Genomic DNA, 27,954 nt, shown 5'->3' on the forward strand with positions numbered 1-27,954 from the left:
TACCCTGGACGACGCTGGGCCAATTGTGCGCCGCCCCATTGGTCTCCCGGTCACGGCAGGCTGCGACAGATAATGCTGCAAGTCTACTGCTAGACTAAAAGCATGTTCAATTGAGAATCTCTATTGAATGTGATTTTTATTCCGGGTTGAAATTATGCTGCAATTTGCTACAAGAGGCTTGTATTTCTGCTTGGTGTATAACCCGTCTTCTCTCTCTCCTCAGATCCTGCGTGAGTTTAACTGCTTTGACCTGATGGCTCCTATGAGAGGCACATCACTAGAGGAGACCAGACAGCTCCATCTAGAGGGGGCACTGCGCATGAAGGAGGGCAAAGACAGCAGGGTAAGAGACTGGCTGGGCTGCTTATAATTGCTTTTAACACATTATAACTTAATATAACTGCTTTTAATGCATCATAACTGCTTATAAGTGCTTTTAAATCATTATAACTGTTGCAGGCTGAGAACTACCCAACACTGTATTTTGACGTGTGGTAGAATATTTCAATGACCAGGGTGATTTGGGAGCAAATTATTTTCATGATATTTACCTATTTGATTTAGCCTAGTTATTGTATGATCGTATGAATGACTGAATGAATGAATGAATGACGATTGACCTGGAAGTATTTGCCCATCTGTCCGTCCCTCAGATGGACGTGTACTGCTTCCTCTTCACGGACCTGCTGCTCATCACCAAGCCAGTGAAGAGGGTTGAGAAGGTCAAGGTGATCAGACAGCCCCTCCTCATCCACAATGTTGTCTGCAAGGAACTCAAGGACCCTGGTGAGTGCCAGCAGTCAACTACATTTGAACCAGACCTCTATTCAAAGTATTTGTTTTCTTTCAAATACTTCAGCTGTGCTTGATTAAGCATGTCTGGGGCAATGTAACCAATGGAAAAGTCCTAAAAGTTCAAATTCTACCCATCTGGTAGGGATCTGCATTATAATTTTTTTGACTGTTCAAGTACTCGCATGATTTGGGGAAAAAATCTATTTTTAGAACTGGAGAAAAATATGTGCGCATTTATCTATAGGCCAATTCCAACAGTGTGCAACAATGCCTCATTTATCATAACCATTACAGATAACAAATCCTAATTGCTAAATTTCCCCATATATATTCAGTCATAAAAAAAAAGCAATTGCCATTTAAGATGAATTTATTGAAACCATAATATAAATTGGTTATATTATGGAACAGAGTTTTCAAAAGGCCAGTAACCTCAGCAGTGGTGCTTGTAGAAGCTTATGACTGCAATGGCATAGCCTTGTTATGTTAATTTAGCCGACAAGACGCTCTTATTTCCCGAGCCCTTATCACAGTCAAGACACCTATTTTATAGTTTAAAAAAAGATGATGTAATATAGCAGAATTAAATGAAAACAGTTTCCAGTCTGAAGTGATGCACATCTCGAGTCAGGAACAGTTATTCTTAAAAAATGGGCTCAATTTGGCGAGTTGAAAGAAAAACATTTCAGGGTTACAAACCAACATCTGTGTTCTTTTCGATATACAGACGTTCAATTGAGTTTATTCTGCCTATTCTTTGGAATTTTCTAAATGGATTAACAATTTCACATTGAACACTGTGTGGTGATGAATTACGGCCATGACATCTGTTTGGTTAGTAGGCATATGCTTAATGATTTTGCTGAAAATATGCTTTTTGTCTTTATCAAGCTAATGTTTTTTTGTATTTTCAGTGTGGAACCTGTTTATGTTTAGGGGGCTATATCCTAGGATAATCTATTCTAAATGGCACTAGCAGTTCGCAAATTAGCCTAAGTGGAAAATAGACGGGACGCAATTACTCCAAAACTGCAGTTCGTTGTTGGAACACATATTTCCCTACTTAAATCAACCAGTCCATTTAGAATTTGTGATAAAACTGTTGTCATTTGGCAAGGAATGTACAGTGGCGATTTTAGCATGTAAATCTTGGTGGAGCAAACTCATTTTTATTTATTTTTGAAATGCATGAGAGCAAAGCCACAACACTAAACAATATATTAATTGCACTATAACGGTGACAAACAGTGCCTCTCCCTGTAGATTTTGTGTCGACGTAGTGTCCCCATGAGTGACAGAAAACTGAGCCAATCACGGCGCAACTAGAGAACATTACCAACCTCTACACTCTGTATTTTCTGCTGGCTGCCCACCACCACAGAAAGCACTGAGCTAGGCTGAAACACCTGCATTTTGGAGCTGCCTTACTCAAGAAAGCAAAAAAGAGACCATGTTTGTATGTTGCTTTATTAACTTGATTTTTTTGTTTACATTGTTTGCAAACGGTTTAATTGTTTGTGACACGTATTAATACCAAAATAACATGCAAAACAGGCCACAAAAATATTTTGTTAATTTATTTGCTGAACAGGTGGGGCTCAAAGCAGGTGGGTCACCACTGGGATTGTAGCTTGTTAGTCCCATTAGTTAGATATGTTTTTAAGGCATTTATTTCTGTAGGCCTAACGGGAGCTTGTGTGCGCACTCAGCATGCGTGTGTGTAGGGAGCGGTCGGAAGGCAATTGAGTGAATGAGACAAGGAGGGGAAAGGGAATTTGGGGAGAAGATCTGTGTGATGCTTGGGTTGGTTTCTTTTTTGTTGTGTCCCGCAAATGCAGATGTGCAAATGGAACGCTACAGTCATGGCAAATTAACATTTTCTTCAAGACAACATTTCACTTGCCCGTTCAGGCAGCCACAAAGCACTTTCCACCAAATCGTTTTACAGTATTTATTTTTTATATATATTTTTATCTCTAGTTAAAGATCGAGCTTTGACGTTCCGTTCAAGTTCTCCATTACTCATACCCATCCCTACCACTCCAGGCAGACTCAAGAAAACGCTCAAACTATCTGAAAGATTTGAATACCTGAAATTCAACCCAAACTAACTCTATTTACTCAATAAAATATCATTTTGATTCTCTGTTCTCTCTTCCTATAGGCTCCTTCATTCTCATCTACCTCAATGAGTTCAAGAGTGCAGTGGCAGCCTACACATTCCAGGCCAACAGCGCCACCCAGGGGCGGAGCTGGGTAGATGCCATCTGCAACGTCCAGAACCAGCTCCTGAGACTGCGGACTGAGGAGGTTCTCAGGCAACAGGTCACCCTACAGCACCGGCTACATGGAGAGGAGGAGGAAGAGGAGGAGGTAGACGAGAGCAGCAACTCCACCGCCAGCTCTCCCGGCACGAGGCACAAAGACCAGCAGGGACCAAGGTACAAACCCAAACACACTACTTACAGTGAGGGAAAAAGTATTTGATCCCCTGCTGATTTTGTACGTTTGCCCACTGACAAAGACATGATCAGTCTATAATTTTAATGGTAGGTTTATTTGAACAGTGAGAGACAGAATAACAACAAAGAAATCCAGAAAAACGCATGTCAAAAATGTTATAAATTGATTTGCATTTTAATGAGGGAAATAAGTATTTGACCCCTCTGCAAAACATGACTTAGTACTTGGTGGCAAAACCCTTGTTGGCAGGTCACACGTTTCTTGTAGTTGGCCACCAGGTTTGCACACATCTCAGGAGGAATTTTGTCCCACTCCTCTTTGCAGATCTTCTCCAAGTCATTAAGGTTTCGAGGCTGACGTTTGGCAACTCGAACCTTCAGCTCCCTCCACAGATTTTCTATGGGATTAAGGCTAGGCCACTCCAGGACCTTAATGTGCTTCTTCTTAAGCCACTCCTTTGTTGTCTTGGCTGTGTGTTTTGGGTCATTGTCATGCTGGAATACCCATCCACGACCTATTTTCAATGCTCTGGCTGAGGGAAGGTTTGACGGTACATGGCCCCGTCCATCGTCCCTTTGATGCGGTGAAGTTGTCCTGTCCCCTTAGCAGAAAAACACCCCCAGAGCATAATGTTTCCACCTCCATGTTTGACGGTGGGGATGGTGTTCTTGGGGTCATAGGCAGCATTCCTCCTCCTCCAAACACGGCGAGTTGAGTTGATGCCAAAGAGCTTGATTTTGGTCTCATCTGACCACAACACTTTCACCCAGTTCTTCTCTGAATCATTCAGATGTTCATTGGCAAACTTCAGACGGGCCTGTATATGTGCTTTCTTGAGCAGGGGGACCTTGCGGGCGCTGCAGGATTTCAGTCCTTCACGGCGTAGTGTGTTACCAATTGTTTTCTTCTTGACTATGGTCCCAGCTGCCTTAAGATCATTGACAAGATCCTCCCGTGTAGTTCTGGGCTGATTCCTAACCGTTCTCATGATCATTGCAACTCCACGAGGTGAGATCTTGCATGGAGCCCCAGGCCGAGGGAGATTGACAGTTATTTTGTGTTTCTTCCATTTGCGAATAATCGCACCAACTGTTGTCACCTTCTCACCAAGCTGCTTGGCGATGGTCTTGTAGCCACTTCCAGCCTTGTGTAGGTCTACAATATTGTCCCTGACATCCTTGGAGAGCTCTTTGGTCTTGCCCATGGTGGAGAGTTTGTAATCTTATTGATTGATTGCTTCTGTGGACAGGTGTCTTTTATACAGGTAACAAACTGAGATTAGGAGCACTCCCTTTAAGAGTGTGCTCCTAATCTCAGCTCGTTACCTGTATAAAAGACACCTGGGAGCCAGAAATCTTTCTGATTGAGAGGGGGTCAAATACTTATTTCCCTCATTAAAATGCAAATCAATTTATAAAATTTTTGACATGCGTTTCTCTGGATTTTTGTTGTTGTTATTCTGTCTCTCACTGTTAAAATAAACCTACCATTAAAATTATAGACTGATCATTTATTTGTCAGTGGGCAAACGTACAAAATCAGCAGGGGATCAAATACTTTTTTCCCTCACTGTAGCTACAGAAGAGTGAAGCACTACTATAAGGACACTGTGTGGATGGCGATCAGTTCTCTGCAGAGATGATTTGATGTAAATGTTATACATTATTGTTAGTGTTATAAGTTATTATAATCATTTTCATCATTCTAACCTTTTCTTTTTCTCTTCCAGGCATTCGGACGGCTCCACAGAGACCCTGTCAGTCATGGACATAGGAGAAGACTCAGGAGAGCAGCCAGACCCCTCCGCCCCACACACAGACCCAGGGGGACCCTTAGAGAAAAGCCCAGACTCAGGCATAGTTACAACACCTACTGGGCCTGAGCCCATGCACTGCCACACTGCTAGCCCCCAGGACAACCACCCCGACCGGGACCCTGAGCCAGAGAATGAGGGGGGTCTGGAGGGAGGGGAGGGTGAGCTGGAGCCGCAGTGTCGCTCTCTGTCAATTGACAGTGCCTATGGAACGCTCTCCCCAGAGTCCCTACTGAGAGAGCTGGACCTGCAGACACGACCAGGCCAGAGCGAGGGAGAGGAGACTGAAGAGGAGGGAGAGATGGAGGGCCACGTGGTGGGAGTGAAGTTGGACAAGAAGGTGGAAATGGAACTGGTAGAGGAGGAGGAAGGAGGAGAGGAGGAGGATTCAACCTCTGTTTGTTCCCAGCTGTCAGTAGTTCAGTCTCTGAAGCTTCGGCGACGCCCCCCAGTGACGGCCCGCCTCCACTGCCTCCAGAGCCTAAACATCAAGTCCCGCTCAGAGGACAACCTCCTACAGCTTTTCCACGACAACGCCCCTGTCTCCCAGATAGACACCCGCAGCCCTACAGCCCAGGACCAATCAGAACGCAGGCGAGAACGGGCGGAATGCCTGGCCCACAGTAAGAGCTTATCAGAACTTGGCCGAGCCCGTGACCTCACAGGGCTGTTTCAGATTGACCTAGACTCAGAACAGACTGATGATGAGGACTTCCTCACCATGAGCATGCCCTCTAGTAAGCTATGTGACACCCTGAGGAGGGCGGAGGCCCGCCAGAGGGCTCTGGCTGCAGCTGAGGCCTGCGAAGGCAGCAGGAGCAGTGGCTTGGCGGTGGCGCCATCTGGAGGACAGGGAGGGAAGTGCAGTAAGTCGTTGACAACCGGTGGCCCAGAGGAGCAGTCATTGGCCGAAAGCAGGAAGTCCCCGGCCCAGCAGCACAAGAAGCTGACCCTAGCCCAGCTCTATAGGATTCGCACCACCTTAGTGCTCAACTCTACGCTCACCGCATCGTAAGTCACAGCTCATTTTATGCTGGCTATCATCTCTATACACCTGTATGTGCTCTTTTCTATTTAACCTTTATTTTAACAAGGAGTCTTCCACAGATGAGCCCTGTAATTTAAAAAAATATACACATCAATACAATATGAAATGCAAGAGAGATACAAAACACAACGATAGAAAACAAACACATTCGTCATTAAAAAGGTCCTCAATCAGCCATCTGAAATGCTCTAGTGGCACCAAATCATCACATTTTTAAAGCTGATTTCCCCTAACTTTCAGAGTTAGCCATCCCTGAGGCCGGGTATGGTAACTCGTACATCTAAAGGTAATGATATTAGGTACAGAGGGAGTTTTTGTAAAAGAGCTTTATAAACAAAAAGAGAGCAACGCATCAATCTACATGACTTCAAAGAGGGCCAGCCTACTTTCTGATACAGAATGCAGTGATGTGTACTGAACCTGCTGCCTGTCGTAAAGCGTAGTGCGCTGCTTCCATGTGTCATTCTAAATGTAGGGCTACAGGATTTGATTATCTGATGTCTCTGCCAAGTTAACACAATTCAAGGTATGATTATTCACGCTAAAATCACTACCAAATTACAACCACCAGAGGAACTTTTTGAGCCAAAGTTAGAATTAAAAGTTGTGTTTAGGATACTGTCTGTATTGTACTGCATTGTTAGGAGCTAGTAACATAAGCATTTCGCTGCACCCGCTATAACACTTGCTAATCTATTTACGCGGCTAATAAAAGTTAATTTGATCTTTCATCCTTTTTACTGTGTTCAATATCGAAGGCCTTGTGGTAATCAATCTCTGTCGTGTGTTTTGTGTTTCTAGGGAGGTGTAACCACTCTGGCAGATAACCAACCAACTAGTGGCAACCTGACCACGAAGAGGAACCACACTCTGTGGTGTCTGCATGGAGGGGACTGAATTCCTTGACACAAATGCACTCTCTCAAGATGCCTTTTCCCTTTACATTGCCTGTTGGACAGTGTCTGCTGCACGGTTTTGCAATCTGACAATAATAATGTTCTTTATTGTTTCAGTATATTGTGTGGGATGCGAGGATAAAGGCAGAGAGACATTTAACTGCTTGCACTTTGTAACGGACGGACGTAGCGTTGAGGGGAGCCGAGGCTGGGACCTTTGGGTGGACTGGACAGTTACTGGTGTGGGGTAACGGCCTACCCAATAAAAAGAGACTGAAAGAGGGGTCGTCCAGGCATAGATCTACCTGGTTCACTCTGCAATGAACCGGACTGGATCAGAGAAGATGTAGGAAATGCTTGGGTGGCCCAAACACTCTTAACTCTTAAGTAATGAAAAAAAAAAAAGGAGCACAGTGCCCGAAAATACCTGCTCTCTAGAATGTGGTGAAAAATACCTACTCTCTAGAATGTGGTGGAAAATACCTGCTCTCTAGAATGTGGTGGAAAATACCTGCTCTCTAGAATGTGGTGGAAAATACCTGCTCTCTAGAATGTGGTTGATGAATTGCAGCACTTAGGATGTCATGGTATTTGTACTAGTCCTGGTTCGCTTTGATAAAACAAAACAATACATGTTGCACAATGGTATCTTTGTGTTAAATAGAAGAATCACAAAGGGGATTACTTTACATTCACAGTGCACACTTTGAATTTGTTGTGTGTGTGTGTTATGGGTGTGTCTGTGTTTGAATAATACATTGTTCTAAACTCCTGACTGAACCAAAAAGATTTCCATCCTCTGTGAGTAATACCAACATACCCAAAGATGTAAATACCTGACAAGCCAGTAGATTTCAAACTAAAGGTTTACCTTCAAGTGTTCAAACAACATAATGTATTATGTTATCAACTGCTTTGTGTTTTCAAATGTACACAGACAACTATTACTTTTTTTAAATGGCTGCGTTTAAGAAGAGCAGACATGGGCTTTGTATTTTCTACTGGGATGCTGCAGCCATTTGTTCAATGGATAGTGGTGGTATGATTTAACTATGAGAAGATGATGATCTGGTTTTCCATTCTCAGATTAACCCTAGGTTATTGGGTGGAATGGAGTTGTTTTAAGGAAACATTACTGCACTCTAATGTAGAACGATGTAAGCATGTACTCACAACCTGCAGGCTACATAGAACAAATACAAGCACACAAGTGCACCAGGTAGATTATGGTGATTGTAAAAGATCAGTCTACACTAAAAAGTATTCCATGTCATGATGAGCTTGGAGCACCTTTTGAGACATTGCATATTTTGTGTCTATTTAATGTACAGTAACTAAGAAACTGAAAACAATGGTTTGGGGTTGCATATTATTTGTGAATCAGTTGTTTTCTTTAAATGGCTTTCTGTCCACACTAATAGGAAAAGTGATTTGGTGGGAGCATTGACCACCATAGTAGACTAACATGGTCTAACTGACATTCTTATTGATGATTTAATGAGTTATCTAAAAACCCTCCTTGTCAAATGTTTCCCAAACCAAATAGTTTAACATTTGTTTACTTCTAGGTTTTGTTTATTTGTAATATTTATTAAGCTTGCTATGTTTTATATATAAAATATTGTTTATATTGTTTGATTTTATAACTTGTACATTTTGTCTGTGTAGTTTTTCATATTTTGTTTTTTGTTTTTCATATCAGGAATGATGAATCTGCAATAAACCAAAACCATTTGTTTTCCCTTTCAGGTATGTCTCTTAAGTGTCTTACCAAATAAAAAATTATCATCAAATCACATTTTATTGGTCACGTACACATATTTTGCAGATGTTGCAGGTGCAGCGAAATGCTTATCTTTCTATCTCCAACAGTGCAGTAATACAAAACAATAAACACAAATCCAAAAAATACAGGAATGAAGAAATATCAGAACGAGCAATGTCAGAGTCCAGAATAAATATATAAGTATATAATGGTGTGTATAGACATTATGGACAGTATATGAATAGAAATGGTGTGTACAGCAGTAGTTAAATAGGATGAGCCTTGGCTAGAATACGTTATATACAAATGAAGTGGGTAAAACAGTATGTAAACATTATTAAAATGAACAGTGTTCCATGACTGCACAGTGCCTTCAGAAAGTACAAACACCCCTTTACTTTTTCCACATGTTGTTACAGCCTGAATGTAAAATGTATTAAATTGAGATTTTGTGTCACTGATCTACACACAATACCCCATAATGTCAGTGAAATTTTGTTTGTAGATTTTATTTTTTTATTAAATGTTTAAAGCTGGAATGTCTTGAGTCAAGTATTCAACCCATTTGTTATGGTAACACTAAATAAGTTCAGGAGTAAAAAGTTATTAACAAATCTTAAGTTGCATGGACTCATTCTGTGTTAAGTAATAGTGTTTAACATGATTTTTGTATGACTACCCCATCTCTGTAGCCCACACATACAATTATCTGTAAGGTCCCTCAATTGAGTAGTTAATTTCAAGCACAGATTCAACCACAAAGACCAGGGTAGATGTGTAAAAATAGAAAAGAAGATGCTAAATATCCCTTTGAGCATGGTGAAGTTATTAACTACACTTTGGATGGTGTATCAATACACCCAGTCACTACAAATATACAGATGTCCTTCCTAACTTAGTTGCCGGGAGGAAGGAAACTGCTCAGGGATTTCACCATGAGGCCAAAGGTGATTTTAAAACGGTTACAGAGTTTAATGGTTGTGATTTGAGAACTGAGGATGGATCAACAACATTGTACTTGCTCCACAATACTAACCTAAATGACAGGGTGAAAAGGAAGCCTTTTTGTCCTGAATACAAAGCGTTATGTTTGGGGCAAACTCAACACATCACTAAGTACCACTCTTCATATTTTCAAGCATTGTGGTGGTTACATCATGTTATGGGTATGCTTGTCATCAGCAAGGACTAGGGAGTTTTTTAGGATAAAAAGAAACGGAATAGAGCTATAAGCACAGGCAAAATCCTAGAGGAAAACCTGGTTCAGTCTGCTTTCTAAGAGACAGTGGGAGATGGATTCACCTTTCAACAGGACAGTAACCTAGAACACAAGGCCAAATATACACTGGAGTTGCTTACCAAGATGACATTGAATGTTCCTGAGTGGCCTAGTTACAGTTTTTACTTAAATTGGCTTGAAAATCTATGGCAAGACTTGAAAATAGCTGTCAAGCAATGATCAACCATCAACTTGACAGAACTTGAAGAATTAAAAAAAGAATAATGTGTAAATATTGTACAATCCAGGTGTGCAGAGCTCTTAGAGACTTACCCAAAAAGAGTCACATCTGTAATCGCCGCCAAAGGTGCTTCTACAAAGTATTGACTCGGTGGGAATACTTCTGTAAATTAGATATTTATATATTTCATTTTCAAGAAAAAAAGAAAAAAAAATCTAAATACATGTTTTCACTTTGACATTATGGGGTGTTGTGTGTAGATGGGTGAGATAAATATATTTAAGCCATTTTGAATCCAGACTAGCACAACAAAATATGGAATGAGTCAAGGGGTATGAATACTTTCTGAAGGTACAATAGGGCAGCAGTCTCTAAGGTGCAGGGTAAAGTACCGGGTGGTAGCCGGCTAGTAACAGTGACTAAGTTTAGGGCAGCGTCCTGGCGCAGGCCAGCTAGTAGTGACTATTTAACAGTCTGATGACCTGGAGATAGAAGCTGTCTCTCGGTCCCAGCTTTGATGCACCTGTACTGTCTCCGCCTTCTACCCTGAACAAAAATATAAACGCAACATGCAACAATTTCTAAGGTTTTACTGAGTTACAGTTCATATAAGGAAATCAGTCAATTGAAATGCATTAATTAGGCCCTAATCTATGGATTTCACGACTGTGAATACAGATATGCATCTGTTGGTCACAGATACTGTACCTTACAAAAAAAGCGGGGGCGTGGATCAGAAAACCTGTCAGTGTCTGGTGTGACCTCTATTTGCCTCATGCAGCGCGACACATACAGTTGAAGTCGGAAGTTTACATACACCTTAGCCAAATACATTTAAACTCAGTTTTTCACAATTCCTGACATTTAATCCTAGTAAAAATTCCCTGTCTTAGGTCAGTTAGGATCACCACTTTATTTTAAGAATGTGAAATGTCAGAATAATAGTAAGAGTGATTTATTTCAGCTTTTATTTATTTCATCACATTCCCAGTGGGTCAGAAGTTTACATACACTCAATTAGTATTTGGTAGCATTGCCTTTAAATTGTTTAACTTTGGTCAAATGTTTTGGGTAGCCTTCCACAAGCTTCCCACAATAAGTTGGGTGAATTTTGGCCCATTCCTCCTGACAGAGCTGATGTAACTGAGTCAGGTTTGTAGGCCTCCTTGCTCGCACACGCTTTTTCAGTTCTGCCCACAAATGTTCTATAGGATTGAGGTCAGGGCTTTGTGACGGCCACTCCAATACCTTGACTTTGTTGTCCTTAAGCCATTTTGCCACAACTGTGGAAGTATGCTTGGGGTCATTGTCCATTTGGAAGACCCATTTGCGACCAAGCTTTAACTTCCTGACTGATGTCTTGAGATGTTGCTTCAATATATCCACATAATTTTCCTTCCTCATGATGCCATCTATTTTGTGAAGTGCACCAGTCCCTCTTGCAGCAAAGCACACCCACAGCATGATGCTGCCACCCCCGTGCTTCACGGTTGGGATGGTGTTCTTCAGCTTGAAAGCACCCCCCTTTTCCTCCAAACATAACGATGGTCATTATGGCCAAACAGCTCTATTTTTGTTTCATCAGACCAGAGGACATTTCTCCAAAAAGTACGATCTTTGTCCCCATGTGCAGTTGCAAACCATAGTCTGGCTTTTTTATGGCGGTTTTGGAGCAGTGGCTTCTTCCTTGCTGAGCGGCCTTTCAGGTTATGTCGATTTAGGACTTGTTTTACTGTGGATATAGATACTTTTGTACCTGTTTCCTCCAGCATCTTCACAATGTCCTTTGTTGTTGTTCTGGGATTGATTTGCACTTTTCGCACCAAAGTACGTTCATCTCTAGGAGACAGAACGCGTCTCCTTCCTGAGCGGTATGACGGCTGTGTGGTCCCATGGTGTTTATACTTGCGTACTATTGTTTGTACAGATGAACGTGGTACCTTCAGGAGTTTGGAAATTGCTCCCAAGGATGAACCAGACTTGTGGAGGTCTACAATATTTTTTCTGAGGTCTTCGCTGATTTCTTTTGATTTTCCCATGATGTCAAGCAAAGAGGCACTGAGTTTGAAGGTAGGCCTTGAAATACATCCACAGGTACACCTCCAATTGACTCAAATGATGTAAATTAGCCTATCAGAAGCTTCTAAAGCCATGACATAATTTTCTGGAATTTTCTAAGCTGTTTAAAGGCACAGTCAACTTAGTGTATGTAAACTTCTGACCCACTGGAATTGTGATACAGTGAAATAATCTGTCTGTAAACAATTGTTGGAAAAATTACTTGTGTCATGCACAAAGTAGATGTCCTAACCGACTTGCCAAAACTATAGTTTGTTAACAAGACATTTGTGGAGTGGTTGAAAAACAAGTTTTAATGACTCCAACCTAAGTGAATGTAAACTTCCGACTTCAACTGTATCCTTCGCATAGAGTTGATCAGGCTGTTGATTGTGGCCTGTGGAATGTTGTCCCACTCCTCTTCAATGGCTGTGCCAAGTTGCTATGTTGGCGGGAACTGGAACACGCTTTCATACACGTCAATCCAGAGCATCCCATACATGCTCAATGGGTGACATGTCTGGTGAGTATGCAGGCCATGGAAGAACTGGGACATTTTCAGCTTCCAGGAATTGTGTATAGATCCTTGCGATATGGGGCAGTGCATTGTCATGCTGAAACATGAGGGGATGGCTGCGGATGAATGGCACAACATTGGGCCTTAGGATCTCGTCACGGTATCTCTCTGCATTCAAATTGCCATTGATAAAATGCAATTGTCCCCAGCACAAGGTGCACCTGTGTAATGATCATGCTGTTTAATCAACTTCTTGATATGCCACACCTGTCAGGTGGATGGATTATTTTTGCAAAGGAGAAATGCTTATGGAACATTTCTGGGATCTTTTATTTCACCTCATGAAACATGAGACCAACACTTTACATTTTGCATTTATATTTTTCAGTATAGATGGTAGCGGGGTGGACAGGCTATCATCAAACATTTTGTATTGGAGTACATAGTGTGTACATGGTGTGTGTAGTGGAGTACACAATGGATATCACGTTCTAAATTGTCATTTTTAAAGAGATAGTTCCCCCAAATTACAAAATGGCATTGGTTTCCTTACCCTGTAAGCAGTCTATGGGCAAGGTGTGACAGCAATCCATGCTTTGGTTTAGTTTCCCTGGCACAGTTTCCACATGCTAACGTTTTAGCATTTGTGCCACAAATCCCATTCAAGTCATGGGACCGATATTAGCATTTTTCGAGCATGTCCAAATCATCTGAAAATATCAAAAAAATGATTGTGAAGCTCAACAAAGTCACTTAGATGTTTTGAACATGATGCGCGAAAATGCTAATATCGGTCCCATGACTTTAATGTAATTTTTAAGGAAAGCAATGTAATTTTGTAATTTGGGTGAATCAAATCAAATCACATTTTATTTGTCACATGCGCCAAATACAACAGTGAAATGCTTACTTACAAGCCCTTAACCAACAATGCAGTTTTAAGAAAAATAAGCGTTAAGTAAAAAATAGATAAGTAAAAAATTAAAATAACAAATAATTAAAGAGCAGCAGTAAAATAACAGTAGCGAGGCTATATACAGGGGGTACTGGTACAGAGTCAATGTGCGGGGGCACAGGTTAGTCGAGGTAATTGAGGTAATATGTATGTGGGTAGAGTTAAAGTGACTATGCATAGATAATAAACAGAGAGTAGCAGCAGCGTAAAAGAGGGGGTGGGGGAACAATGCAAATAGTCCAGGTAGCCATTTGATTAGCTGTTCAGGAGTCTTATGGCTTGGGGGTAGAAGCTGTTAAGAAGCCTTTTGGACCTAGACTTGGCGCTCCGGTACCACATGCCGTGTGGTAGCAGAGAGAACAGTCTATGACTAGGGTGGCATGAGTTTGACCATTTTTAGGGCCTTCCTCTGACACCGCCTGGTATAGAGGTCCTGAATGGCAGGAAGCTTGGCCCCAGTGATGTACTGGGCCGTACGTCTTACCCTCTGTAGTGCCTTGCGGTCAGAGGCCGAGCAGTTGCCATACCAGGCAGTGATGCAACCAGTCAGGATGCTCTCGATGGTGCAGCTGTAGGATTTCTTGAGGATCTGAGGACCCATGCCAAATCTTTTCAGTCTCCTGAGGGGGAGTAGGCTTTGTCATGCCCTCTTCACGACTGTCTTGGTGTGTTTGGACCATGATAGTTTGTTGGTGATGTGGACACCAAGGAACTTGAAGCTCTCAACCTGCTCCACTACAGTCCGTCGATGAGAATGGCGTGCTCTGTCCTCTTCTTTTTCCTGTAGTCCACAATCATCTCCTTTCTCTTGATCACATTGAGGAAAAGGTTGTTATCCTGGCACCACATGGCCAGGTCTCTGACCTCCTCCCTATGGCTGTCTCATCGTTGTCGGTGATCAGGCCTATCACTGTTGTGTCGTCTGCAAACTTAATGATGGTGTTGGAGTCGTGCCTGGCCATGCAGTCATGGGTGAACAGGGAGTACAGGAGGGACTGAGCACGCACCCCTGAGGGGCCTCCGTGTTGAGGGTCAGTGGCAGATGTGTTGTTACCTACCCTTACCACCTGGGGGCGGCCCGTCAGGAAATCCAGGATCCAGTTGCAGAGGCAGGTGTTTAGTCCCAGGGTCCTTAGCTTAGTGATGAGCTTTGAAGGCACTATGGTGTTGAACGCTGAGCTGTAGTCAATGAATAGCATTCTCACATAGGTGTTCCTTTTGTCCAGGTGGGAAAGGGCAGTGTGGAGTGCAATAGAGATTGCATCATCTGTGGATCTGTTTGGGCGGTATGCAAATTGGAGTGGGTCTAGGGTTTCTGGGATAATGGTTTAACAGCAAAGTATCATGGTTTGAGGAGTCACTGACTTCAGCTTTGAGAAGTGATTTTTCATGTTCTTAATGAACAGTACTGAGTGGTCTGTGTCTTAAATGTCTGAAATGGAGTCCAATCACAGCCTAGTACTTGACAATCGATCAACGTCACATTTATGTATTTCTTATAAACTGCCAGCAGATGGCGGTACGAATCTTTGTGGTGTTTTGTCATTGTATTTCACCAATGTCAGTGCCAGGGAAAACAAGTAAGATGTTTATGCTCTTTAGCAACGACTAAAATGGGTGTATCCTTATGTTTACATCTCTACATACAAGTTTCTGTTGAGTTTATTGTGCATAACACAATACTTCTTCTGATGAGGTAGATGTACCATTTACTACAACCTCTGGATCCTCTTATTATGCATAACATGACAATCAGAGAGCTTCCAAATGTATTTTCAGAGTTTGGCTGATGTTGCTGTTTTCTAGAATTGGACAGTGTGATAGGTTGAAGAAAGTGTTGGATTTGTGGGTTTTGGGTTAGCCTGGGTGCCTGCCTGTTTCTGCTGTCTTGCCAACTCCTTACTGTATGTGGAATTGTCGTGCTTGACAATGACAATGGAGTAGGCAAAAGCACAAACAGATCTGGGACCAGGCTAGTGTTGGGTTAGTTATTACCCAAGATCTTCTTCTTTTATACTCCTTTACAGAGACAGTTCCTGCTGAATCAGTACAAATGTACGATTTTAATTTGAGCCAGTTTGCTACAGCAGGAAAATTATCCTGCAACAGTAGTCAATGTGAATTATTATGTGGATTATAATTTATGTACATTTCTCGTAAGGGAAAATCAAGTCTGAAATTTCAAAGTGGAAATTACAAACATCAAATACAATACAAGTTTTACATTTCCTGCATTGCAAGAAAGCTATCCTGCAACAGGATGATCAAATTAAGATCCTACGTCTGTATGAACTCATGATGCATGATGAGATCATACAATATACATCTGGCTGACTGGCCTCTCCTTCCTTTTCCTCAGAACTACTCCTCAGCATATGAAACGTGTTAACTTTCACTGCTGCATCCACATATTCCCATAACAAGACACTTTGTTTTCATGTGGAAGCTTTGAATAGCGGAATGTTCACAGTCCACAAGTGTGTGGAAGATCTTCCAGAGGCATGGCAGGAACATGCATGCACGTAAGTGCGTACCCACGCACGCATGCACGCTCGCACACACACACACACACTTCCAGGGATTGCTGGTCCTGTCCTGTCCTGTCCTGGCTGTAGAGTGCGCTGGCCAAGGTGTATTTACAGGTGATTATATCAGCTAATCGGTGGATTACAGCATGTTGATTCCACACAAGCCCCTAATCCACACGGAAAAGGCAGCGTGGCCCCTCTGGGATTGTCCCTAGTCTTAATCTGATCCAGAATCCGGTCGGTCGGTGGGCGGTGTCCCCTCCCGTGCTCACATCTGGCCCTGTGGGATTTCATGTTGTAATCCTTGATTTTAAAACAATTTTATTGTGCTTTAGCGCTGATACGCTGGACTTTAATTATCGAAATGCAGCTTTCGTTTTGAACCACAAAGTAATTACACAACCTCAGCTATATTAGCTCCTCCTAATATCTAACGTGTGTGGTACACAGAATGTACTCTCACTGGACACTGCAGTGTGGTGTGCACGTCCTCACAATTATAGTCGGAAAGGTGAAAGACATTGCTTGGAAAGTGTTTAAAGAAACAGGTTTTGAACCAGGTTATCAGGTCAGATTATGTGATGTTACTGTTGCAGCAAAATTGGTTTGTCCGGAAATTAGTGTATGTAAGAAGTATGGCACTTTTGTCCCACTTTTGCTTTGTTTTTTCTTCAACATTGGGATACTCCCTAGAACTGTTATGGTGGCAGTAATTGCATGCTGTATATGGGATTGTGGATGTATTGTCTATGATGAGATCCATTTTACATTTACAGTATTATCATCCTGGTTGTTCTGTTTCATTCCAAGCAGCTGGGGCATGTGAGGGTTAACACTCCTCCCTGTGACAGATGTCAAAAGGCATGCTGTAAAAAATGTCAGATTAACACAAAGGGGCACTTTGCACAAATCCTGATTATAGAGAGCACTTTCATTTATTAAACTCTGCCAATCCCTGTGCTCTTTTGGAGCTGGGATTAAAATCAGGTAGACACCATTGTCTGTCTAAACAATCCCCTCTCTAATCTAAGCTCTCCCTCCTTCCCTCTCTCCCTCAACTTGTTTCCTCTGTAGCTTGGATCCTACATGGGCCCAGGGCTGGCAGGCCGGGTGGCTGGCTGGCTGGCTGGATGTACTGACAGCAGGGGCTTATGTTATGGGTCGTCCACTTGCTACTGCCACCACAGATTCCCATTAATCAACATCATCCCCTTTAGAAGAGCTAGGTGATTGGATTTAGGACATGTTTTTACAGAGGGGGGAAAAAGAGAACAGATAACTAAAGCGTGTTCACAAGGTCTGTGCTGTGAAAAGGCCCACGGACAAGTGGCAACCATATGTAGTGGATCACCATGCTAGTCATAGTGAACATCTGCCCTCTATCAGAGCCAGCACACCACCAGTCCACGTCACGCGCTGCCATTAGTTAGAGACTGATTGACCTTCATGTTGTTGGAGACTGAGAGGGCCACAGCTCTCAGAACATCTGGCCCCAGTTGGGACCCTCAAGGCCCCAAGGCAGACTCTGGGCCCCTGAGGGTTTAAGCAGACAGGTAGCCAATAATCAGATCATGGGTCACCCTGTGTGTTCGTGGTGGAATCTTTCTTGTCACACATTCTCTCAGTCACGTCCAGGAAGTTAGACTAAGGAAGTTAGACTAAGAGCAATTGTTTTCAAAAGTAACATTTTGGAGATGTTATTATTTACCATGATTTCAAATAAAGTAGTTGTATTCAAATTGTTTCCCCATGGACATATGTCAACTTCACACCTGTACAGACAAATCCTACCTGCTTTATATATTTTGATTTGTGTCCTCTTGACCGTGATCAAATTTACTTCCAAAATCCTTTTTGAAATTGCTCCATACTGTAGTGTGAGCAAAGTTATTACATGATTGATACATATTATTTACCCTCCACTTTGTGTATTTTCAGTAATGGCAAAGTGATTATTAAATATGTTCTCAGCTTCTGTCTGGCATTTTACAACACAAAGACATGGCATATGCCAGCGGATCATCGTTCTTTATCCTCGTAATAAAAGTAAGGGTGTTTTTCTAAAATGGCAGAGCATAATGTTGCATTTTTTTAATGACCTGCAAGATTACTAGGGCCTACTCCACACTGTAATTGTATCAGCTCATAAGAAGCTTAATGTCATCTCAACATTGTCTTTTTTAGGATGATAAAACATATGAAATTGAAATCACAAGCATATTTCTTAATTAAATGGAAACTCATTTAAAGAGTATCTAGCTACAAGTGGAAAACGAGAGAGAGAGAGAGAGTGAGATTACAGAGGTAAGTCGAACACATTTAATATTCAGAACGCATTGACACAATTAATATGACATTGTGTTGTAGGATTATACCTTAACTGACACTAGGCATCCACTAAATTGGGGCTCTGTCTGAGCACCATGGTCCCTCTTGCTGTGGCGTATGGTGACACACCAGATAGATGCTTGTTCACCTATGCGAACCCAACTAGACCTATTGCATTAGTTTTATTATTCTAATGGTGACTTTTGCCATTAAATTCTAAGGAAAATGTTTTATTCTAAACCTAATAAAAACGTTTAAAAAATTCATTAAAATCTAAGGAATTTGTTTTATCATAAATAAAGCATCTCTCTAAAAGGCAGTAGAATTACAAACGTTGAAGGCAAACATAGGCCCCTGGGTCCTAGACTCTGTGGAAGATGCTGACTCAAAGGCTATAAAATAAATCTACTATAGACTAGGCTAGGTTAATTATGCATTGAGAAAGGATGGGTTGCTCAGTGCTATGCCAAAGACTTTGACATTGTAAGAGTAGCCTAGAAGTTGTTTGAACAAATCTCTATACCACTGTAATAAAGTTGTAACATGCTGTCAAAAACCCTTGCTGTCTCCCTCTCAGCTTTGTTTCAGTCCTGAAAGAGTTAACCGGAGGAGGCGCAGTGAGTGGTTGGGTTTGGGTGGAGTTCGGTGGAGTAAAGTTGGACATGTACTATACATTTTTTTCTCTCAAATTAGCCAGGGAACGCTGCAATGTCATAGCAGCAAGACCATAAGAATTCTAAAAGAAACCTGATTTTATCATAGAACACGGGCATAGATAAGGCGATAATGGGTGATGTAAGTGAAGAATCGTTGCTGGATTATTTCTACTCAGTCGGAGGGAAAGTAAAAAATACAGAATTAATGAAAACATACAAGCCTTTTATTGGTCACAAGGACATGCAGCTGCGTGGTAAGTAGCGGTACATTGTATCTAAAATGTAGAATTGAGAAATTATGTCACCGAAATAGCAACTGTTGCTCTCAACAGCAACAGTTTCATGTGTGCAGTGATGGGTGGCTTGTAGCGATGTCACTGACGGTACCGTGTCTCGCCTCATGCGACATCTGTTATGTAGCTGTCACAATAATATTATCGGTGTTGTCCAGATATGATCATATTCAACGGTTTCCTATTTCATATATAGTTTTCCCGTAAACCCATTAGTTTCTCATGGTTCCCAATCCCCAGTCGGGTAGCCTAAACGAAACATCTGCTTTACATTAAAGGTCCTTTAAACAGATACAATTACACCAGGAATTCTGTCATTTCCTTTGAGACCAGTTATAGCTGCCTGAATTATCCAGTGCATGCTACCCAAGCCTTGCCTCAGACCCAGACCACACCAACGAACCATTTTCACCATTGGACTTTGGTATTCTGTTGTTGTGACATTACAACAATGCTTCACCCTGATAAATAGTGTGATTATGGTGCTGCCTTTCTGTAATTGATACCAGCCCCTGAATCATGAACACAAGTCAGCATTATTCTGAAACCTGAGACAGGGATATAAAAATATGTTCTTATGCTTTACCAATCACTTGCCATGCACTACACCACAGCATTATCCCTGCTTGGTACTGGATAAAATAACTAGGCCTTAACATGTTTGACCAGCTCTAGATCAATGATTATCCAATGTGACCTTGTATTACAGTTGTGCCACTTGTACTGTCCAGATGCTATCTCAGTGGTACAGTTGTTGACAGACAGAGGTTTCCAACTAAAGCTGCTTTACAGTGCCATCTGACATGGCTGGAGTGTCCAATTATGAAAATGATTTTCAGGACATACAGTACTTAAAGTCTGTTATAACAACATGTGTTCCCTTCTTTAATGGGCACTATTGCACGATAATAGTGTTTTAATCATAATGCAATAAATTAGGCCACATGTACCAGCACAGCTAGATCTCTAATGGAGTGCTCTTTTATTGAGATGGAACAAAATGGGGACATCATGGGAAAGTGATAGCATCATTGCTGTGTCTGTCCAGTTGCTATGGTTATCTGTCTACCTCAAGCTAATGAATAACTGAACATGTAAACTGTGTCACCCCTCTATTACTAAGCCAGGAATTCTTTTGTTTATGTGATGTAAGTGGCCACTTCCTCTGGATTTCCTGTTTTTGTGGATGTGAATTTGTGAAATACTGTCTCATTCTAAAATGTTATTTCCTTACCTGCTGTCAGGAAAAAGGAAAGAGGTCAATTGTCCAGGCCTACATATTCTTACATACCTAAGCATTCTTTCAAACACAGGGCTTCAGCCATTAGTATTGTGTATGTTGAACTAGGATGGCCTATGTTTTGTGGTCTGACGGGCTGGAGTAATAGATACATTCTCAGCAACAGTAGCCTATACCGACGTCTGTCAGCATCAAGTCCGAATATAATTTCACAAACCCAGTTGTATCTGTGAGAGAGGGAGTTAAACAGTTAACTATTATAATAGCCATCCATCTGCAGTTAGTTTGGGTTCCCATAGGAAAGCTTTAATACTGCAGAAATAGACAGATGAGTTGGGGTTGGGCTTTTTGGAGATGATGTGTAAGTAGAGTTGTTTTTTTCTATCTGCCTGCCTCTCATGTTGGCAGGGAGAGGTCTGGTTTCCTCTCTGTACCTTTTCCCAGTCACTGACTTTGTTCTGAGATGTTTGTTTTGCAACTGGAGCTGTGCTTGGCCTGCAGAGGAATGAAGAATGAAAGGCCCTCCCTCCTGGAGCCCCTGGGTTCACCCCAAATTGCACCCTATTCCTTATATACTGCACTACTTTTGCCCAGAACTCTATGGGCCCTGTTCATAAGTAGTGCACTAAATTGGCAATGGGGTGTCATTTGGGACACAGACCTGATCTCTGCAGGCAGGGTGAAGATGATGAAATACCAGGGAGGGCAGATCAACCACCAGCCTTCACAGGCCACACAATAATCTCAAATAGCCATCACGCATTCTTCTGGTTCAATAGGTCTACGTTTTGGAATGCCAGTGTGATGCAACAACCTTATTTAGACTAAATAGAACATTCCGTTTCAGATAAATCTAATCAATCATAAGATAACTCTTGATCCCATTAGAGTTTATTCCATAAGAAATATATTACTACACTTGTTATAAGGTATTGTTAGACCAAATTATATTTGTTTTCCTCGTCATCCTTTGACATGTTTTCTCTCTAACCCCCTCAGAGAATGAAAGTCTGGGGTTTTGGGAGAGAACAAAAAGTGATATGTTTTTGTAACTTGATATGCCAACATTATTTCTTTTCCCCAGCCAAATACAGAGAGGAGTTCAAACAGATAATCGACAGGATTGCTGTTGTGAAATCAGAGAATGTAAGTGAAGTAGAACTTTTGACCATTTGTGGAAAGTGTGCCGTGAAAAGCCATGATAAAATTAGTGTGCATAATTCTTTAATGTTCCACGTTCAAATCGAGTTCCCTTTCCACAATATGGAGTCAGCCATGGTAGTTCAATTGTAAAAAATAAAAAAGGATATGGCATTTCTTTGCTGTGTCTGTTTACTATGTAGTTTGTTGCGTTATCGGTTGTACACAGTGTTGTTATTATCATTTAGTTACATAGTAATTAGAAAGGGAAACTTACAAATACATCTCAAACAGTTAGAATAATTTCCACAAAATATTTCTTAGTTTTAGAAATGCCACTCTGCATAATTACTTTACTTTTAGGTCAAAGTTGACCTCTCATATAGAGTAGGCCTTTACCCTCCTCCTCATCCACTGCCGGCCTGCTGTCTGTCCCCATCAGGGTGAGAAGTACCTAGTTCTGAAGAAGAGGTACCGGCAGCAGAAGCAGGACAGTGAGACAGAGCCTGGGACAGACAGACAGGCCAGCCCTGTGGCCAGCCCTGCCAGGCCGTCGGCCTCAGCCCAGTGGGATGGGTCGGGGGTCTCGTCTCTCTCCAGCCCCCAGATGGAACAAGAACTCCAGCCTGAACCGGCCAAGTGGGCAGAGGAGAGGAAGCCTTCCCAGGTGATGTGGTGTGGAAGAGGCCCCAGCATTACCGTCACAGAGGCACCCGAGCAGGAGCACATGCAAGAGGTCAGTCTCTATGTTGACTCACTAGCCTCTGTCCTTGATAATTGTGTGGGCCCTTTAGTCTGCTCAAGTCTGCACATTTAATAAAATATAAATGCCATGACAGCATTAGAGACGAAGAAATCTGGATGAAAACAAGACTTGCCATTTCTATCAGTCTCATCCATGGGTCATTTTATGGAATAGAGTTAAGTATGACTGCTCTCTCATTATGGCATCAGACCTCATTCTGGGCATAAGTGTTGAAACACAGACAGGTTTAATGATAAGAAAGGGAAAATCAAACAAACTACTTGTTCCAGTGGCCATACAGGGCATTCGGAAAGTATTCAGACCCCTTCCCTTTTTCAACATTTTGTTACGTTACAGCCCTATTCTAAAATTGATTAAATAAATAAAAATCCTCATCAATCTACACACAGTACCCCATAATGACAAAGCGAAAATATATATATATATTTTTTTGCTAATTTTTTTTTTTTAAATGAATTACCTTATTTACATAAGTATTCAGAACCTTTGCTATGAGACTCGAAATTGAGCTCAGGTGCATCCTAATTCCATTGATCATCCTTGAGATATTTCTAAAACTTGATTGGAGTCCACCTGTGGTAAATTCAATTCATTGGACATGATTTGGAAAGGCACACACCTGTCTATATAAGGTCCCACAGTTGACAGTGCATGTCAGAGCAAAAACCAAGCCATGAGGTCGAAGGAATTGTCCGTAGAGCTCCGAGACAGGATTCTGTCGAGGCACAGATCTGGGGAAGGGTACCAACAAATTTCTGCAGCATTGAAGGTCCCCAAGAACACAGTGGCCTCCATCATACTTAAATAGAATAAGTTTGGAACTACCAAGACTCTTCATAGAGCTGGCCGCCTGGTCAAACTGAGCAATCGGGGGAGAAGGGCCTTGGTCAGGGAGGTGACCAAGAACCCGATGGTCATTCTGAAAGAGCACCAGAGTTCCTCTTTGGAGATGGGAGAACCTTCCAGAAGGACAACCATCTCTGCAGCACTCCACCAATCAGGCCTTTATGGTAGAGTGGCCAGACGGAAGCCACTCCCCAGTAAAAGGCACATGACAGCCCGCTTGGAGTTTGCCAAAAGGCACCTAAAGGACTCTCAGACCATGAGAAGCAATATTCTCTGGTCTGATGAAACCAAGATTGAACTCTTTGGCCTGAATGCCAAGCGTCGCATCTGGAGGAAACCTGGCACCATCCCTACGTTGAAGCATGGTGGTGGCAGCATCATGCTGTTGGGATGTTTTTCAGCGGCAGGGACTGGTAGACTAGTCAGGATCAAGGGAAAGATGAACGGAGCAAAGTACAGAGAGATCCTTCATGAAAACCTGTTCCAGAGCGCTCAGGGCCTAAGACTGGGGTGAAGGTTCACCTTCCAACAGGACAACGACCCTAAGCACACAGCCAAGACAATGAAGGAGTTGCTTCGGGACAAATCTCTGAACGTCCTTGAGTGACCCAGCCAGAGCCCGGACTTGAACCCGATCGAACATCTCTGGAGAGACCTGAAAATAGCTGTGCACCGACGCTCCGCATCCAACCTGACAGAGCTTGAGATTATCTGCAGAGAAGAATGGGAGAAACTCCCCAAATACAGGTGTGCCAAGCTTGTAGTGTCAGACCCAAGAAGACTCAAGGCTGGAATCGCTGCCAAAGGTGCTTCAACAAAGTACTGATTAAAGGGTCTGAATACTTATGTAAATGTGATATTTCAGTTTTTTATTTGTTATAAATTTGCAAACATTTAAAAAAACTGTTTTTGCTTTGTCATTATGGAGTATTGTGTGTAGATTGATGAGGGGAAAATACGATTTAATAAATTGTAGAATAAGGCTGTAACGTGTAGCTGTTAAGAACCTAATTTTGGTTGTCATTCCCATTATGTTTGAGCTGCAAAATTGTCATTGTATTTCCTGATAAATCAGGGGCGGACTGGGACCAGAAATGGGCCCTGGCATTTCTAGCACACCAGCCCATTCTTTCCGTTGAGGTTCCCACACATTCCCCTCAAGGCCCTCACACCAGCCCCCCCTTGAGGCCCCTGTTATTAGCCAGATAAGTATCATTCAATGCTAAAAACCCAAGTTAGACAGGCCCACTGGGCTAAAAATTGACCATCCAGTCCGCCCCTGTGATAAATATAAGGGTAACTTGCACAATGATATTTGACCTCAGTAAAACCCACTATTCAGCTGTTCAGTTTATACGATAATCTGGCAGAAGTGATTTTACATATTGTTCATGGAAAACAATCTTAGTAGTGTGTCTACAATCCTTGCTTTCAAAGAGAATATACAGTACCAGTCAAAAGTTTGGATACACCTACTCATTCATGTCACTAAACCGATGTGGATGTGGTGGAGGAGTCAAGCGCAGGAAACAGAGGTTAGTCCAACAAGACTTTAATAGTCTAAATGCCACGAGTGGAAAAACCCCGACCTCGAAAATACACGAAGTGTCGAGGGAAAATTACGCACACGCGTAAAACACTAAACATGAAACAAAACGGAAAACAAGCACATAGCTTAGACAAGGTGGCAACAAAATAACAACACACAATTACCCTAGAGCAAAACAAGGAACTTATAAGACACGTAATCAACACCCAAACAGACACAGGTGTGACAGACAGACAAAAGCAATCAAAACAGAAACATAGAGCGGTGGCAGCTAGTACTCCGGGGACGGCGAACGCCGAAGCCTGCCCGAACCAGGAGGAGGAGCAGCCTCGGCCGAAACCGTGACAGTACCCCCCCCTTGCCCGGCCTCGGGGACGGCCAGGAGGACGCGGACCCGGGCGCGTGGGATGCCCATGGTGAAACTCAGTCAGGAGGGAAGGATCGAGTATGTCCCTCCTGGGCACCCAGCACCGTTCCTCCGGACCGTACCCCTCCCACTCCACGAGATACTGGAGACCACTCCTCCGGCGCCTCGAGTCCAAGATGGTCCGGACCCTGTACGCCGGGGCCCCCTCGATGTCCAAAGGGGGCGGAGGGGTCTCTCCTATCTCATCTTCTTGGAGTGGGCCAGCTACCACCGGCCTGAGAAGAGACACATGGAACGAGGGGTTAATATTTTTATACTCAATTGGCAGTTGTAACCTGTAACACACCTCGTTCAATCTTCTCAGGACTTTGAAGGGCCCCACAAACCGCCGACCCAGCTTCCGGCAGGGCAGGCGGAGGGGCAGGTTTCGAGTCGAGAGCCAGACTCGATCTCACTGCGGTGGCGATCGGCGCTCGCCTTTTGTTGACGGATGGCACGCTGCAGATGGACATGGGCAGCGTCCCACGTCTCCTCCGAGCGCCGAATCCACTCGTCCACCGCAGGGGCCTCGATCTGGCTCTCGTGCCACGGTGCCAGGACCAGCTGATAACCTAAAACACACTGGAAAGGTGTTAAGTTGGTGGAGGAGTGGCGGAGAGAGTTCTGGGCCATCTCTGCCCAGGGGATGAACCTCGACCACTCCTCCGGCCGGTCCCGGCAATAGGACCTCAAAAACCTACCCACATCCTGGTTGACACGTTCCACCTGCCCATTACTCTCTGGGTGGTACCCCGAGGTAAGGCTTACCGAGACCCCCAACCGTTCCATGAACGCTCCCCAAACTCTGGAAGTGAACTGGGGACCTCGGTCAGACACAATATCCTCGGGGACCCCATAGTGCCGGAACACATGGGTAAAGAGGGCCTCAGCGGTTTGTAGGGCAGTAGGGAGACCCGGCATGGGAAGGAGACGACAGGCCTTGGAAAACCGATCCACAACGACCAATATGGTGGTATTCCCCTGGGAGGGGGGTAGGTCTGTTACGAAATCCACCCATAGGTGGGACCATGGTCGTTGTGGAACGGGCAGGGGATGTAGCTTACCCCTGGGCAAATGTCTAGGCGCCTTACACTGGGCACATACCGAGCAGGAGGAGACATAAACCCTCACATCCCTAGCTAACGTTGGCCACCAGTATTTCATGCTAAGACAGTGCACGGTCCGGCCAATACCTGGATGTCCAGAGGAGGGTGATGTATGAGCCCAATAAATAAGACGATCACGGACCTCGAGCGGAACGTACGTCCGCCCCACAGGACACTCGGGGGGAGTAGGGTCGGTACGCAGTGCCCGCTCGATTTCCGTATCGACCTCCCATACCACCGGAGCCACCAAACAAGATTCCGGCAATATGGAAGTAGGCTCGTTGGACCTCTCCTCCGTGTCATACCGCCGGGACAGGGCGTCTGCCTTACCATTCTGGGACCCTGGGATGTATGTGATCTTAAAAACAAACCGGGTTAGGAACATATTCCACCTAGCCTGACGAGGGTTCAATCTCCTAGCTGCCCGGATGTACTCCAGGTTACGGTGATCAGTCAGAATGAGGAAAGGGTGTTGAGCCCCCTCAAGCCAATGCCTCCACACCTTTAGGGCTTGGACTACGGCTAACAGCTCCCTGTCCCCAACATCATAGTTGTGCTCCGCCGAGCTGAGCTTCTTAGAGTAGAAAGCACAGGGGCGGAGTTTAGGTGGCGCGCCGGACCGTTGTGACAGGACTGCCCCAATACCGGTCTCGGACGCGTCTACCTCAACCTGGAATGGTAAAGAGGGATCCGGATGCGCCAGCACCGGAGCCGAGGTGAACAGGTTCTTCAGTTTGACAAATGCCCTGTCCGCCTCAGCCGACCACTGCAAACGAACCGGACCCCCCTTTAGCAGGGACGTAATGGGAGCTGCAACCTGTCCAAAACCCCGAATAAACCTCCGGTAGTAATTAGCAAAACCCAAGAACTGCTGCACCTCTTTTACAGTGGTTGGAGTTTGCCAATTACGCACGGCCGATACCCGGTCTACCTCTATCTCCACACCAGACACGGACAACCGATAACCCAAAAAGGAGACGGACTCCTGGAAGAACAGGCATTTCTCTGCCTTGACATACAAGTCATGCTCCAACAGTCTTCTCAACACTCGGCGCACCTGGGCTACATGCTCGGCTCGAGTAGCAGAGTACACTAGGATGTCGTCGATGTAAACTACTACCCCCTGCCCATGCATGTCCCGGAAAATCTCGTCAACAAAGGATTGGAAGACTGAAGGAGCATTCATTAACCCGTATGGCATGACGAGATACTCGTAATGACCCGAGGTGGTACTAAATGCTGTCTTCCATTCATCCCCCTCCCTAATGCGCACCAGATTGTACGCGCTCCTGAGATCCAACTTTGTAAAGAACCGCGCTCCGCGTA

At 43.4% G+C, this 27,954-nt stretch overlaps 2 protein-coding genes across 5 annotated transcripts in view; both read left to right on the forward strand.

Annotated features, from left to right (window-relative positions):
- Positions 1-8,811, forward strand: part of LOC121537975 (pleckstrin homology domain-containing family G member 5) — a 94,752-nt gene extending 85,941 nt beyond the window's left edge. For all 4 annotated transcript variants that reach the window (XM_041845663.2, XM_041845664.2, XM_041845666.2 and 1 more), the window contains 5 exons: positions 224-343; positions 654-786; positions 2,960-3,236; positions 4,988-6,082; positions 6,921-8,811. In XM_041845663.2, coding sequence (XP_041701597.1) covers positions 224-343; positions 654-786; positions 2,960-3,236; positions 4,988-6,082; positions 6,921-6,930 — 1,635 coding nt within the window. In that variant the 3' untranslated portion in view covers positions 6,931-8,811. The remainder of the gene's footprint in view (positions 1-223; positions 344-653; positions 787-2,959; positions 3,237-4,987; positions 6,083-6,920) is intronic.
- Positions 8,812-19,245: 10,434 nt separating this feature from the next.
- The window catches only part of LOC121537974 (ankyrin repeat domain-containing protein SOWAHA), a 29,980-nt gene continuing 21,271 nt past the window's right edge, over positions 19,246-27,954 (forward strand). Inside the window, exons 1-3 of the mRNA XM_041845662.2 lie at positions 19,246-19,536; positions 21,900-21,961; positions 22,398-22,691. Of these exons, the coding sequence (XP_041701596.2) occupies positions 19,413-19,536; positions 21,900-21,961; positions 22,398-22,691 (480 nt within the window). The 5' untranslated portion in view covers positions 19,246-19,412. The remainder of the gene's footprint in view (positions 19,537-21,899; positions 21,962-22,397; positions 22,692-27,954) is intronic.

The sequence above is a fragment of the Coregonus clupeaformis genome, chromosome 24, assembly GCF_020615455.1.
Source record: "Coregonus clupeaformis isolate EN_2021a chromosome 24, ASM2061545v1, whole genome shotgun sequence".
Classification (NCBI taxonomy): Eukaryota; Metazoa; Chordata; class Actinopteri; order Salmoniformes; family Salmonidae; genus Coregonus; species Coregonus clupeaformis.